The sequence below is a fragment of the Hippopotamus amphibius genome, chromosome 7 (assembly GCF_030028045.1).
Source record: "Hippopotamus amphibius kiboko isolate mHipAmp2 chromosome 7, mHipAmp2.hap2, whole genome shotgun sequence".
NCBI classification, from domain to species: Eukaryota; Metazoa; Chordata; class Mammalia; order Artiodactyla; family Hippopotamidae; genus Hippopotamus; species Hippopotamus amphibius.
This window is the reverse complement of record NC_080192.1, coordinates 117,439,585-117,455,231: the sequence shown is the minus strand read 5'-3', so window position 1 is coordinate 117,455,231 and position 15,647 is coordinate 117,439,585. Positions and strand designations below refer to the sequence as shown.

At 35.5% G+C, this 15,647-nt stretch overlaps 1 protein-coding gene across 10 annotated transcripts in view; it reads right to left on the bottom strand.

Moving 5' to 3' along the window:
- MAP4K3 (mitogen-activated protein kinase kinase kinase kinase 3) overlaps nucleotides 1-15,647 on the bottom strand; it is a 159,866-nt gene that overhangs the window by 48,838 nt on the left and 95,381 nt on the right. For 8 of the 10 annotated variants that reach the window (XR_009054744.1, XR_009054745.1, XR_009054743.1 and 5 more), the window contains 7 exons: nucleotides 11,823-11,954; nucleotides 11,559-11,621; nucleotides 11,391-11,472; nucleotides 11,179-11,289; nucleotides 6,929-7,007; nucleotides 1,790-1,848; nucleotides 444-506 (listed from right to left, as the gene is read on the bottom strand). Coding sequence is in view for 7 of the 10 variants with exons in the window: in XM_057742254.1 (XP_057598237.1) it covers nucleotides 444-506; nucleotides 1,790-1,848; nucleotides 6,929-7,007; nucleotides 11,179-11,289; nucleotides 11,391-11,472; nucleotides 11,559-11,621; nucleotides 11,823-11,954 (589 nt within the window). In the remaining 3 variants the exon portion in view is untranslated. The remainder of the gene's footprint in view (nucleotides 1-443; nucleotides 507-1,789; nucleotides 1,849-6,928; nucleotides 7,008-11,178; nucleotides 11,290-11,390; nucleotides 11,473-11,558; nucleotides 11,622-11,822; nucleotides 11,955-15,647) is intronic. The other 2 variants (XM_057742256.1, XM_057742257.1) reach the window with 1 other exon arrangement.

Here is a 15,647-nt window from a genome sequence, read left to right as displayed (position 1 = left end):
GATTTCATTGTTAGTCAGGGGTAAATTACTTTTTAAAATCATATATATTTCATTTTTGTAATATATGGATAGGTACATATATGGATGATTTCTAGTCACTAAAACAAGTCACATTATTCAAACTGGACATTTTTACAGGGAAATGTAATTTCTAAAGGAAAAAAAATCCATATCTGAGTGAGAAAATAAAATGTTTTTATAAAAAAGAAAAAACTTTAATTTTTTTCTTGCAACATTATAATATATTTGAGTAAATATGTTTATTTAACTTGCAGGAAAAAACTGATATAAACCTTCATATGTGGTAGTTGCTAATTGGCAGGAACTTATAAAACAATGCTTAAATTGGTTCACTAAAACTCGACAAAATGTTTGATAAAAAAACCTAAAAACAATTAACACTAAAACAATGCTGACAAAGAAAATCAGAAGATAAGAAATACCAGATTAGATCTTGCAGTGTAGTATATTTCTTCTGAACTGTCCAAAAAATCATCACTGTCGGGCTGTTTAGCAGAGACCAAGAAACCCAGGTTATTTACACTTACACTAAAAGCCACAAATTCACAAAGGGAAATTTTCACAAGTGAAGTAAGTCCTGCTAACATAATTTTATTAAGGTAAATGCAAAGTCAAATCAGATTACGGAGCTTCTAAAAAAGCAACAGTGCAACAACTTTGCTCTATAATACAGTCACTAAATTAATACATGCAATGTTAACTTAAAAAGAGAAGCAGAAAATAACAACCAGTTTATTTATTTATAAACTTCATGATTACTTTTTCTTCTAAACCTTCTCCATCATCTACATAAAGGTCAGGCTTAAGTATTATACCATGATCATTATAAGAATTTTTCTTTAAAATTCCTTTCCTCCATGCTGGTATACTGAATTAGAGCAAATCCTTAAGTTAAAAGCTAACGACTCCCTTTGTATGCCTTTAGCCAAGTGGGTTAAAATAAGCATTAAATTTAAGAAGAAAGTTCCCACTTCAATCCTGAGTGCTCATTAACAGTTATTTTCTTCTCATTAAGCAGAAAAGGGAAAAAAATGAAACATATAATCTGGAGCTTTGGTTAAGCAATTTCATTAGGATTAATTTTGTTTGTTAAGTCTCTTTTTATTCTTCCATAGAATATTAACATCTCGAATGTTTGCACATCTCAAATGTTTGAACAGCATTTTGCTTCTGAGACTGCACCTAATATTTTATCATATATCTGGAAAGGAGTATATAAAAAATTAACAAAAAAGAATCATGAAAAGAATGTTTTAGCGATCTTTAAATAAATGATAAACTTAATCTGCTATGTACACCTAGTCTCTCCTGAGTTTCAGTTAACTCTAAAGAGATTCTATTCTGCCCTGATGCTTAGAAAAGTGGCTTACACTCTTAAAAAGCTGCCTCTAAATTTAATGAGAAGATGTGCTATTACTGGTCCAATGTTTTAGTTTAAAACCGTGGCATTTACCCTAATAAATATATATGCAAAAAAAACCCTCAATAACTGCAAAGCAAAAATGGGGGTGGGGGTGGGGAAGGGCTAGCATTAAAAACATTTAATCAGAGAGTGGTAAAACTAGTAAGTTTCTCCCAAAATAATTTTGAAAATATTCGATCAGCAACACAGATTTATTTATTCTGAATTTTAGAATTACTTACCTTTTTATTTCCCCAAATGTGTTGAAAATATTAACAACTAGCTTTTGTAGTCAGTACCAACACATTACAAAGACTAATTAAAACATTACTTTCAGTGTTAAGATCCTAAGACTATACTACTTACAAGTTCATGATGTGGTTCTGTTTCTTTCCTTAAGGGTGGATCAAATTTTACTTGGCCAACTAAAAAAGAAAAAAAAGTAAAGCCTTGATCTGTTTCTATATTCTTAATGATATAATAATTTAAAAAGTCACTCCATAGTAAAACACATTTAATTTTACCATCTATCACAGACTGATCAGAATCCAAAGATTTAAATAAAGAATCTGTTAGCTGGAAAAAACTCAAGAAAGTCTAAGCTGTGAAAGTTTAATCTAAGAATCCTAGGCCTTTTCCACAGTAAAAAAGATGATTAGCAAAATTATGTGTATGTTACACTCAGGATCTAAGTTTCTACCTCATTGTGACCCAGCATAAAATAGAGTCAATCTTAACTTGGGACTTCAGTATACAGACAGCAATTTAGGCAGAGTATTCCTCAAAGCCAGCCTGCAAGATGGTCTGTAATGAGTCCTGCCTCCTGGTGTACAGACTCATAAACTTGGTTCCTTCCCATATCCCTGGGGTGGTCTATGCGACCAGACGAAAACGGCAGAGTCATGGCATATAACGTCCGAGACAAGGCTTCTGTCTTGGGCCCTCTCTACTGGATCACTTGCTCTGGAGGAAGTTATGTTGTGAGCAGCCCTAAGCAGAGGCTACACTGCAAGGAACTGTTAGCCTTGGGCTAACAGTTATGTGAGGAACCTTGGAAGCAAATCCTCCACCTTAGTCAGGCTTTCGGAAGACTGCAGCCCTAGCTGACATCCTTATTGTAACTTCATGACAGACCCTGAGCCAGAACCACCCAGCTAAGCTGTCTTGGATTCCTGAGCCTCAGAATATGTGTGAGATGATAAATGTTCATTGTTTTAAGCTGCTAAAATTTGGGGGTAATGTGTTATACAACAATAAATAACTATACTTCTGCAGCTAAAGCATAAACTAAATACCAGAGCCGACATAAACTGATTGTACTATATTCACCTTTCCCCATGCTATTTTAATTGAATGAATGTTTCACTACCTTTAATTTCTGTATCTCATTATCACTGTCATTATCTGCTTTTATAACCTGAGAACAGCATTCAAGATCACCGAGATAAAAGCAGAGGCACAAATATGAAACATTAAAAAGAAGAAAAACAGACAATCACAAATAATATCACAGCTCAACTAGTAAGAGCATCAGCCAAAACAGCAATTCTCAATTAAGGCAAGAAAATGAGTGAGATTTCAAAGTACAATCATTTTATAACTGTTTTGATTTTAGCTTAGCATGTATGATTTACTGTGAATGTTAATGCCAATTAAAGGAGATCATGAGATTTGAATATTTAGCAACAGGAAGCACAAGTAAAAAAAGTCGAGAAACACAGCCCTACAAGATCTCCAGTTGTGTGTGAAGTATGTATATGTTTTATAGTTGTTATGCACTAGATATCAAATTCTGGCCTTTAGAGATAAGTAGGCTCTTTAGTAATGGGTTCCTCGTACCTGTTCACATGTGATCATACGTCAAAGATTACAAAATAGTTTTTAGTAAGTTATTAAAACGTATGTATGTATGTATGTATCTATCTCTATCCCCTTGATAGAGGCATAATGCACAACTCTTACACCTGTCATCAAATGGCAAAACTAAATCTGTAACAAAGTTATACAAGGACAGTTTTATGCATTATCTGCCTTGTGTTATCATCACACGTGAACATGCCTGTTTCCACTGGGCTGCATAATCACGGAGTACAGGGGTGCAGGGATGCTGTCTTAGACTAATTTTCACAGCAATGACAGAACCCCAGCAGGTATTCAATACCCTTGTACTCTGCGGGAACCCATTCCCAGAGAGAGACGCCCATACAGCAAAGTCCCATGGAGATTCATTCTTCCTGCCTTACACTGGTATTGCTCTTCTGCTCTCTCCAAATTCCTTAAAGTTATGACAAGTTTCTGCCCCAGGACCTTCCAGCTACTGTTCAAATAATTGCTAGGCAATCATCCCAGGCTGCAGTGCTGTTTATGATGGTCTTAATAATGTCAAAAATTCTTACTGATCTGTAATTGTCTATTGGTCTTGATCTCTGCTTCTGCTACCATCTCCTTGAACATATGTCAAGCCACACACCATAAATTTATATTTTACTATCCAGATGAAAACTCCTCCTTAGCTTCTTTGAAACAGCTCTGACATGATCACTTGCTGTCCCATCACTAGCCATTAGGGGTCAAAACTGATCCTACTATGGCAGACAAGAAAAGCCCCAGAATTATTTCTTCTTAAAGCAAGTCTTTGCTTATCGTATTTAACTGAAGGCAGAAGGGACTTCCTAAAAGGGAAAGAGTAACAACCTTTCCACAAGTAAGTCAGTTTTTACATGTATGTTACCTAAACACCATTTAGTTTAATAAAGAGAAAACCTTGGTTGCATGGAGAGACACTAGGTAATTGTAAACATAAAACATTATCAAGAGGAACAAATATATACAACTACTAAAATAAATTATTTTTTCCAAAGCCTGTCTTTATCATCAGGAGCATGACTAACTATTCTATACATCACATTTCACATAAAATCATAAAACATCCTAAGAAAGCAGATACTAGAACATTGCATAAGATTTTAAAGCTTCAAATATCAAATCCACAAATTATAAGAAGTGGTGGTTTTAATCCTGTTGCTATCTCAATATCCTAGAGGGATATGACACCTTTCTTACTGCCCAACAGGGGATAAGGGAAGATGTCCATCATGTATCACCTGCTCCCACTGAAAGGAGGGCATATCAGAATCTCATAAAAATTAGGGTAAAGGCATCTAGTTTCAAATAGCATACACACACATATGCAGTTAGGAGCTGAGGATCACTGATATAAACTAGTAAAGAATGACCCAGAGATAACTGCACTTTGCAGTAAAGGGCCTGACAATACAATTTAAGAATAGAATTAGGTAACAAGATAGAATGTACTTTAGATTTTCAATAGTACTGAACACATAAGGTTTTCTAAATCAACTACAAAGGCATCTCTAATCACCTTTTGTATTATTAAAGAAATGACCAAGACATATTGTAATTACTTTTTGTGTATTAAAAAATAATGGGAAATGCTCACATGCTAAGATTGTCATTTTCAGAAAAATACTTTTGGGGGGAAATTAGCTAATTTAAATCACGTGGCTTCAGAGGGAGCTATAAAGATAATTTTATATAGTCATACACCTAACTATAGGCAAAGTACAAATTCCAGTCCTGGGCTTTTTGTAGAGCAGACTGTGCTTTCTTTCAAGAATTTCCTTTTTTTTTTTTTTTTTTAAGCTCTTTATTGGAATATAATTGCTTTACACTCTTGTACCAGCTTTTGAGGTACACCAAAATGAATCAGCTGTATTTATACATATATCCCCATAACCCCTCCCTCCCGCAACTCCCTTCTGCTCTCCCTGTCCTGGCCCTCTAAGGCATTATCCATCATCGAGTTGATCTCCCTGTTATACAGCAACTTCCCACTAGCTATCTATTTTACAGGTGGTAGTGTATATTTGTCTATGCTACCCTCTCACTTCGTCCCAGCTTCCCCTTCGCCCCCCTGCTCCCCTCAACCCCGTGTCCTCCAGTCCATTCTCTGCATCTGCATGCTTATTCTTGCCCTGTCACTGGGTTCATCAGTACCATTTTTTTTTTTTTAGATTCTGTATATATGAGTTAGCATACAGTATTTGTTTTTCTCTTTCTGGCTTACTTCACTCTGTATGACAGACTCTAGGTCTATCCACCTCATGACATATAGCTCCATTTCATTCCTTCTTATGGCTGAGTAATAGTCCATTGTATATATGTGCCACATCTTCTTTATCCATTCATCTGTTGATGGGCATTTAGGTTGCTTCCATGTCCTGGCTATTGTAAACAGTGCTGCAATGAACATTATGGTACATGTTTCTTTTTGGATTATGGTTTTCTCTGGGTATATGCCCAGTATAGTGGGATTACTGGGTCATATGGTAGCTCTATTTTTACTTTTTTAAGGAACCTCCAAACTGTTTTCCATAGTGGCTGTACCAACTTACATTCCCACCAACAGTGCAGGAGAGTTTCCTTTTCTCCACACCCTCTCCAACATTTACTGTTTCTAGATTTTTTGATGATGGCCGTTCTGACTGGTGTGAGGTGATACCTCATTGTGGCTTTGACTTGCATTTCTCTAATGAGTAGTGATGCTGAGCATCTTTTCATGTGTGTGTTGGCCATCTGTATGTCTTCTTCGGAGAAATGTCTATTTAGGTCTTCTGCTCGTTTGTGGATTGGGTTATTTGCTTTTTTGGTATTAAGCTGCATGAGCTGCTTGTATATTTTGGAGATTAATCCTTTGTCCACTGCTTTGCTGGCAAGTATTTTCTCCCATTCTGAGGGTTGAAGAATTTCCTTCTTTTCAGAGCATTTCCACATAAGCAGTAGCACCAAACTCTGCCAAGAACTTAATACAAAGTGTATGGTCCAGCCAAAATTCCGAAGGAAGGTTCACAGAGAACTTCCAGTGTGAAGGCCACACAGGGGTGCTGAGGTAGTTTCTGAAGGGGAGCTGTGATTGTGAAAGACCACTGGGCTGGAAGCCGAGAGATCTCGGGCTTGCTGTTAACCGGGTGTATGACTCCCTCCCACAGGCAGATCTATTCACCTCTGCATTTCTTTTTTGTTTTCCATTAAATGGTGATAGTGCCTGTCCCTACATACCTTACTAAGCTTTTAAGTTAGCAGACCTCCCCCTGTCCTGGACCATCAGCTTCTATCTAACCTGGGAGCTTGTTAGAAGTAAAGAACCTCAGGTCTCACCCCAGATCTACTGAATCAGAAACTGCATTTTAGCAAACTCTCTAAGTGAGTTCTACCCACATGGATGTTTAGGGACTGCTGCCTGTTCTAGGAATTTTATTCCTCTTTCCAATCATAACATAAACACATGCCCCCAGCCACCACCAGAAAGTCCCCAGAAATAAAGAAAATGAAATTCGTACTACCTTAATTAAACTCTACCTTTCAAAACATCTAATAAGAAAAATCATTTGGAAGAAAATGAAGCAAAAATAATGGCAACTAAGTTACAATTTGAAATCTTATTTTTCATTGTTGAATTATCAACTGTGTACAGTATACACTTACAATTTATCTCCGAGCGTGTTTTTTCTTCTCTCACATTTCTACTTGTTGAGTGAATTCTATGTGGGACAGCAACAAGAGGCTGAGAAAGAACAAAATCAATGACAAGTCACAGTCTGGCCCAGAGAATTACCCAAATACGAAAGAAATACTCCACTTCATATAAAAATGGGAACAAAATACTACTTTGTTAATATTTCTTTTTTTTTTTAAATGGCAACCACAAACTGAAAGCTTCTTACTCCTCAAACTGGGAGTTTCTTAAGATTAGGGACACACTTTATTCACAGCAGTTTCCCCACACATGCTCTATGAGTTGAATATAAATAAATATTCAAAACTGAAGATTTCAACAATAGAATAGCTATTCAAAAGCTGCAGCTAGCTTGCCCTGTTGCAGAAGAGGAAAACTGTAAATGAAAAAAAAAATCTGCCTCAACTTCTTATATCAAGAAGGATGAGATAAATGAAATAAAATAATGCTAAAGGTATTAATGATTTAAAAGGTCTTCTTACCTAGTAAACACAACACTTCCCCCACCTTATGTTTTTTCTTGTAGAAGCAGCACTCTATTTTCTTTCCTTTTACTTTATTAAAATTTCTCTATGTGTACTGTCACTTTCAGAGAGAAATATCCTGGTGGACAGGTGAAGGGGGGATGAGCTCTTCTTACTATTAACTCATAGACATTCCTCCAAAGTTATGGAGCAAAAAAGGCGCTATTTGAAAAGCTTCTGCAACTCCATTCTATACACTCTAAGGCTTCAACCTAAGAGGTGATGCCAGCATCTATTTCATGTACCAAACAGGTTTTTTTTTTCTGTGTGTGAAACACTATCTTTGAAGTTATTACCTTTGAAGGAGATAAACTCTTACACTTATCTTTTTGGAAAATGTAATTCACAAACACTTGAACTCAAATTCTTAAGGCTCTATAAGGCAAATCAAGAACAGGACTCAAGTTAACTATTCTCAGTGTAGGTACCTCTCAGGAAATAAGGATATATGAATCTAAAAGATCCAAATATTAAAACACCAATGGTAGTAAAACAGTAGCAAAAATAATTTTAAAAAATTAAGTATTTAAACTTTACATGTACACAGTGATTTGTAGTTTACAAAGCGCTTTCATATACTTATTTAGCTCATTCTGTCCTCAAAATAAACTGTGAAACAAGTATTAATCTCCATTTTATAGATGAGGACATTCAGCTAGTTAGCTGCAGAACAAGAAAAACCCTGAACTTTTGATCACAATATCTGGAGCAAAAACAAACAGGCAAAAATAGGTATCATGTTAGATTAGTCATACATATTGCTGTTATCAGTGAATATGGATGAAACCTATGCTTTCTATGAAAACGGTTTTACTTTCCCAGCTTCAACTATTAAATCTTATAATGCTGTACTTGTTAAATGGGTTAACATACAGGAGAAGAAAATACTATCAAGTAAAAATCAGAATCACAATTACTTCGACGTGCAGTACTTCTAAAACAGAAACTACATGGGAACCCTACATGAAAAGTCTACTTTCTTCCACTGTGAATAATGGATAATAAATTTAAAAAAACTAAAGACTAAAGTAGAACTAGTATGTGTCCTAAATATTTTCAAGAGAGTTCAGCTTCCACACAATATGTATAGTATCACAGCAAGTGCTGAAATGCTAGTTAGATACATTCAAATTCTGAGTGACAGCACAGCACTTAGCAATTACAATTACAGATCATTTGCAAATAATGAGACTGTTAGATACTACATATTATGTATAACATATATTGTAGTATTATATATGTATAAATTACTACCAATTTCTCTGGGGAAAGTATTATTATGATCTTAAACTATGGTGAGAAGAAGTTACCCACCCCAGTCAACAATTATAATATTAACAACAGTCTTGATAGGAAGGAGAAATTCCTTTCTCTGCTATATGAGGAAATTTCAGAAGAATCTTTATTCCACAGGTTGCTTCTATATTTAGTTTATTATTTCTCCTCTTTAAACACATTTTAAAGGACTTTATAATTCATCACAACAAGTAAACAGGATGAAGTAAGAGACAACAATGCAGCATCTAGTGCACTGAAAGAGTGCAGGCAGTCCTTGTCCTGTGGTCTTGATATGCACGAATTTCAGTTACTGTAATATAGTTAAATTATACTAGTCCTCTATAACATGGTTCAAATTTCAGTTGCCAGTAATATTAATTGTATATTATATAACATTAATTGTATATTATTCAGTATATCAATATCTTATCAACATTCAGTATAATTAATTATAACTGCATAAAACACAAACTTCACTGCTAGCTCTTCAGTCCACAAATCACTATGAGAATAACAGATACCCATCATGATCAGTGACTAATCACATCACTACTTTCAAAGTCTGTCTCTGACTGGTCACTGAGCATCTGTCATCCAGTCCATGAGCAGACAGCAAAGTGTGTAGTGTATTACTGCCTCCTTGTCTCCCAGTGAGAATATATTCATGTGACATTTTTACAAAGATTGATAACTGAAAGGAACTAGCCGACAAAGATAAAACTGCTGCAAAGAAACAGAAAGTAATAGTCCTGGATAATGTTGGAAATGTAGTTTGAATCAAACATAAATGAAGTTACAGGAGAAAACAGCTGACTGTGAGAATGCTTACACTGCTGCCATTCAAGAGACTGCAGACACACAGCCAGGATAACTTAGTGAAAGTGAACCTGACATAAGTGAAGAAAGAAGTTCTGACAAAAAGGATGAAGATGCCCCAGAAGAAGGGGCACTGGCAAAAATTCACATCACAGCAATACTGAGATTATTTCATGTATTAAAAGTTCAAAGGATAAAATGATGGAAGCTGATCTGAACTTAGAAAGGAAGACATTGACCAAAGCATAAAAAAGATACTTGCTCTGTGTCAAAAAGTTATATAACAAGAAGGCAAATGCTGTGCAATCTACTCAATAAACAGACTACCTGATAATGAAACAATCCACAGAAGTTTTTTTTAAACAAAGAAAAGAAACATGTTAATTCTCACAGGTTCTTTTACAGTGTACTAAATAAAATACTAGTTTTACTATTTTTTTTAATTCCGTATACCTTTAAAACTGATAGTAAGAGAGTTTTTAATCTTCTGACAAAAAATGTTCAAGGTCACAGAACAATTACAATTTTCCTTATTGACTATTAAGATCGCTTTGCAGGATTTCAGCTCACTTGGTCATTTTTACAATCCTTTACTACCATGCAAATCAAGGAACATCTGTATATTAAATTATAGAAGAACTTATATAGCAAAAGAACAAAGCCCAATTTCTCCCCTAGTAAAAAAATCAATAATACTTTACAATTCTTAAATTTTTTGTTTCCAAATGCCTTTCCAGACTTTTAAACAAAAGGACAGCAGCTTATTTACAGTTGTATAAAGATGACAAGCCAGAACAATGGTGAATTGACAGAAAGGTTCCCTCTGACCTAAGACAATCTGAGACCATCTTTCTGACCACTGAAAGCTACTGTTTCTTCAGTATCATCAATGAAATTTACCACATTTTAAGTACCTTCCAAAAGCCAGTCAAGTTCAAGGCTATGCAGCTCAGTTACAGACCCAATGACAGAATTCTGAAATGTCACATATAGTGAGTTTATCTTAGGTGCCACAATTATTAGCTGACTTAGGAATGTTACATATGCCAGCTGAAGTGAAGTTTCCATTACTATCAATGGTCCCATCATGGTAGCGTTATTTCTCTAACTCTCTAACTACACTGGCTCATTTTTAAACGTGTCCATAGCAGACAATTAGGGTATTAGTCACCAACAAAGTCAACCCTATAATTTCTAATGACCACTAATAACTCATGAAGTATTGTACAAGGATTCTTTCTGAGAAGAAAATGGAATAGAAATTTTGAGTGTATTCTAACATCCTGTGTAAGTGCTTCCCATTTGCGTTCTCTTTTACAATGGAATATTTATTTGGCAACTTCATCTAAAATGACTATTTTAAAATAACTACAGTAATTTCAAGAAGTGGATCAGATGATTCTGCCTTTGTCATTTTCAGAAAACGGTCTCTATAAGTAGTCAACAGGAAAAATGCAGCTCACGACTTCCCTAGCACAGGCAAAGTTAAGGAGTTAACTCTTCCCTCAAGAGTCTCTTTAAACGAAACCCAGAACCTAAAAGAACTGATTTTGAGATGTGCATGTATGTTATGTACACCACTTGGTAAAAACTGTTCCTACCTCAGGATCATCATCATCAAAATCATGGTAAGTGGAATGGTCTGGATTATTCACTTTATCCAGCAGTTCAATTGCCAAGGACCGTGTCAATGGCTGTGTGACAAACGGGTGCTATAAAATAAAAGAACATGGTATAGAACACTCATTAGAAGTCTGATTGAGTGACAGTTCATCTTTTGAAAAAAAGACATGCTTCAGGGCAAAAATAATACCTGTAGTAACTTTTCAGCAGTAGGTCTTTTTTTTGGATTTTTGGTGAGTGCCATTTTCACAAAATGATGAAAACTATTTGACCTAAGAAATTTTGAATATCAGATTTTAAAATTTCAATTTTTTTTTTTGCTCATGACTATAAAAGTAAATAACACAAAAATACTTACCATTTCATCTTATCCTTTAGTTTAGGAGGCTGAAAATTGCTTTTTGTCATTAGAAATAATGCTCTGAAAAATCAACAATCATTACACAGCATTTTAAGATTGTGTATTTTAATATATAATATTAATTCTATTTCTACTATTGCCAAATAAGGTAAAGCCAGACTAAGAATATTATTTGTTCGTGACATGATACATAATACTGGGGGGGCGGGGGGGGGAGGACCTTCATTTAAGCACAGGATTCTCCAACTATGACACACTGACCTCATCGGGTGTAAGTCAAACATAGGAGGCTGAAGCTCAGCAAGTTCTATGGCAGTGATCCCCACGGCCCAGAGATCACAGAGCTGATTGTAGCCCCCCTTCCTCTCAACAGCTGCGACTTCTGGAGCCATCCTGAAGAAAAGAAAAACCTGTTTATTGTATTTTCCCTCATATTCCCACCAGAGGCACATGGAACCATCACTGTGTAAGCTGAGGCCTATTTAGGCCTTGCCATCTGAAAAATAAGTATGTACTACTTAAAAGGCCCATACTTCCCAAGATCTCGACATCTCATAAGACCCTCCATCGGAAGCCCTTACTGGTTTCTCATTTATTACTTTGCTAAGCTACTTACTAAAGGGTTTATAAAAATTTACAACTGTAACAGAGCAACATATACCAAATTGGTCCACATTCCAATGTTTCTTCCTCTGTACATGCAAAATTCTATAAAGAAATAACATGTTGTAATAAACAATATATCATTTTTAGCTCTTCCTTCTTACGTCAATAAAACGCAGTTTGGCCTCTGACTGTTTTCACTTGACTAGAACTATTTACTGGGGCACCAAGAACCTTCATTTAGTACTTAATTCATATTTAATTGGTTAGTAGAAAGTTACAAAAATTAGTGTCTGCTTTTAAAAAAATGTATTTATTCAGCGGAAAGTTACCAAAATTCAGTTTTTTTGTTTTTTCAACTTTACTGTAGTCTTATTCTAATTATACCTCTATAAACTTGTACCTTATTAAATGGTTATACTGATTTTCAAATATAAAAAAATTTCAAATCCTAAGCAGTACTTTTGAAAAGAACTATTTGAGATAAACATTTCATCTCTAACATATCAAAAGCTGATTTAAGTAGGCAGCCTTACAAGTATGTTTGTCTTCCTGGTACGATTTCAGGACAGTCAACAAGTCAGTAAAGTTAACCAAAAAAAAAAAAAAAAAAAAAAAAATCCCTCTAATTTTCTAAACGCTTGATCTTAAGATGTTTTTAATCTTAAAGTAGCTCTCATGAATATTCAAATTATCATAAGAAAAGTGAATTTTAAAGGATGTCAGTTGTAATTTTATTGATGGCTAGATTCCAGCCAGCTCTGGAAATGCCCCCTTGTAGAGGAAGAAAGTGCACACAGGTGACATATTCTTAACTAGCTCACCATGGCAGCTGATGTTCTCCCGTCCTCTACAAAAATATGAGTGAAAGATGATTCCACCCTGTGCACTTCTACTCCTGCCAGTTAAATTGTATGCGTACCCAGTCAACCAAGTCATCTCTGAACCTGTTTATGTGTTATATTTGTTATTATAAACACAGAATTTAAATATTATAAAAACTAATTTATTACGAAGGTAAAAAGAGTAAGTTGTTATGAAAATTAAAGTGTATGCTTTAGAAAAACTTTAGTTAAAGACAAGTTTCTAAAGACAAAAAAACAAAAAAATCTGGCAAACTAGGTTAAAACCGGACAGCTGTAAAAGATTAGGAAGGCTACATACTGCATAATTCCATTTGTATGACATTGGGGGAAAAGGCAAAACTACAGAAACAGAAATCAGATCAGGTGTTGCCAGAGGCTACAGGTGGGTGAAAAGAATTTTTGAAAAGGGGACAAAAGGAAACTTTCCTGGGTGATGGAAACCTATGTTTTACACTGATTGTGGTGGCATTTTTCACTACCACAGAGTTTCTCAACGCTTATAGAACTGTACACCTAATAAGGCTAAATTTATACCCCAATAAACCTGACTGGAAAACAGTCACATGCTTTGTATTGTCTAGGTTCTCACTGCACTTTAGAGAAACATGAACTAGGAAATGTGGTTGATTTACATCTAACTATTTATCCACGCAAAGAAAAGGCCTTGGCCCTGTACCAAAAGACTGGCAAAAAAAAAAACAAAACAAAACAAAAAACCACTCACGTTTTAAATTGAAATAAAATGTTTAAGGTACATGTATAGTGTATTAATTTTGAGATCTGCCAATTTCACAGACTTTTTTGATTAACTGAAAAACTACCAAGCTTAGTCACAATGAATGAGAGATTCCATTCTACTCTACATCCCTAGAGTTTAGGTGGGAAAGATATGGTACTAGAAAGAGAGTTGACGAGTTGGAGTGTTCCAAAATTTACTTTGTCTAATTCACAATTTCACATGCTCCCAAGGTAGTACCTACTCTCACCAGAAGAAGGACATTAGTTTTTAACCTCAGAAGCTTTTGTTGGAGATCAGTTATCATCAATAAACATTTATTAATTATGTGTAGAGAATCATGCTAGACCCTGGAGATTCAATGAGAGTTCCTCCAGATGTTTAAAATCAAACTGAGGAGACAGTGTACCTAAAAATAATACCAGATAGCTCTTTAAGCTCTTATTCCTCTCAGAAATCAACTCCAAACAATAAGGAGGACAAAAAAGAGAAATATAAACATATCACCTTTGAAAAATCCAGCAGACATATTCGGACTGCAAATAAAATACTAGTCAATGATGTGGCAAATAGGAGGAAGGACAAACCTAAGTGTGTGTAGAGGAAAAGACCAACTAGCAAGCCAAGAACCCCAGAAATAAGTAAAATTTAATGTACAACAGTTACTACTTTATTGATGCCTAGGTTCCAACTAGCTGGTTCTTAGCCCCTAAGGATCCCAGAAAGGCTGACAAATTAGGGTTACAAACTAACAAAAGTAGAGTTAAGGCTGAGGTTGAAAACAGGTATATTTGCAAATGTCATGTCTCAACAACAAATAGTCAGTCCCCCAGATTTCCCTTCTCATCCACTAAGGCCCAGCAATTACTCCTTCCCCACTCCTACTGGATAAAGACCAAGAGAAACTGGACGAGGGGCTTCAGACCCAGAGATTTCAGGAACAAAGGAGACCAGGGACTGGGAGCAGCAGAAGTCTGTGTGGAACAGTGAATCCCTTAGCTTCCTTCACTTGCTCAGTGCAGGGACACTAAAAACTGGGTTTACAAGCTACCTCCTACGTGCACAGAGCTATCCATCAGCTTTAAGTGCCTTGCTGTGCAATGTAAACCAGAAGATTAGGATTACTAGACATTTGAGGGAAGCCTCCATCATGAAAGCGTGAGTCTCAAAAGCTTTGGAAATCTTATTAAAAGTAGAACAAAAGTGAGAGAAAATTTAAAGATAATTAATGGATTAATCCAAGTGGTCCAAGATATAATTAACGAGTTCCAGAAAGAGAGAGCAGGAAAAAGTACAGCAAAGAAATAAAAAAAGTAATATAAGAGTATTTCCCAGAACTGAAAGACATGAATCCTGATTGAAAAGCACAAATGCCAAGTACAATGAACAAAAGTAAAAATGACAAAAGAACAAAAAAAACATTCTGAGGTACACCACCACGGGATACCAAACCACCAAAAGATTCTAGTGGGGAGGGGTTACATTCAAATATCATGTGTCCTTATGGCATCACACTTCCCATCATCATCAGAGAAAAGACATGAGAGCGATGCTTCAAAAATTCCAACCTAGAATTCTATACATATCCAAGGTATAAACCATGTGTGTGTGAAGCTACACATGCAGAGGCTCAAAAATTTTACTCCTCGAATTTCTCAGGAAGTTATCAAAACATGTGAGGGAGAAATTCGTGAAAGAGGAAGACTTGGCTTCCATGAAATGAATCCCCAAGGAGAAGCTACAGAAAAGACCTAGAAAACAAACAATTCAGATTGGAGTAGGAGGGAGGAGGACCCCAGGAAGAATTAAATTTAATTAAAAAAAAATTAAAACAAAGCCAACCCCCCCCCCCCAAAATCAGGATTGACAAATAATTCGATA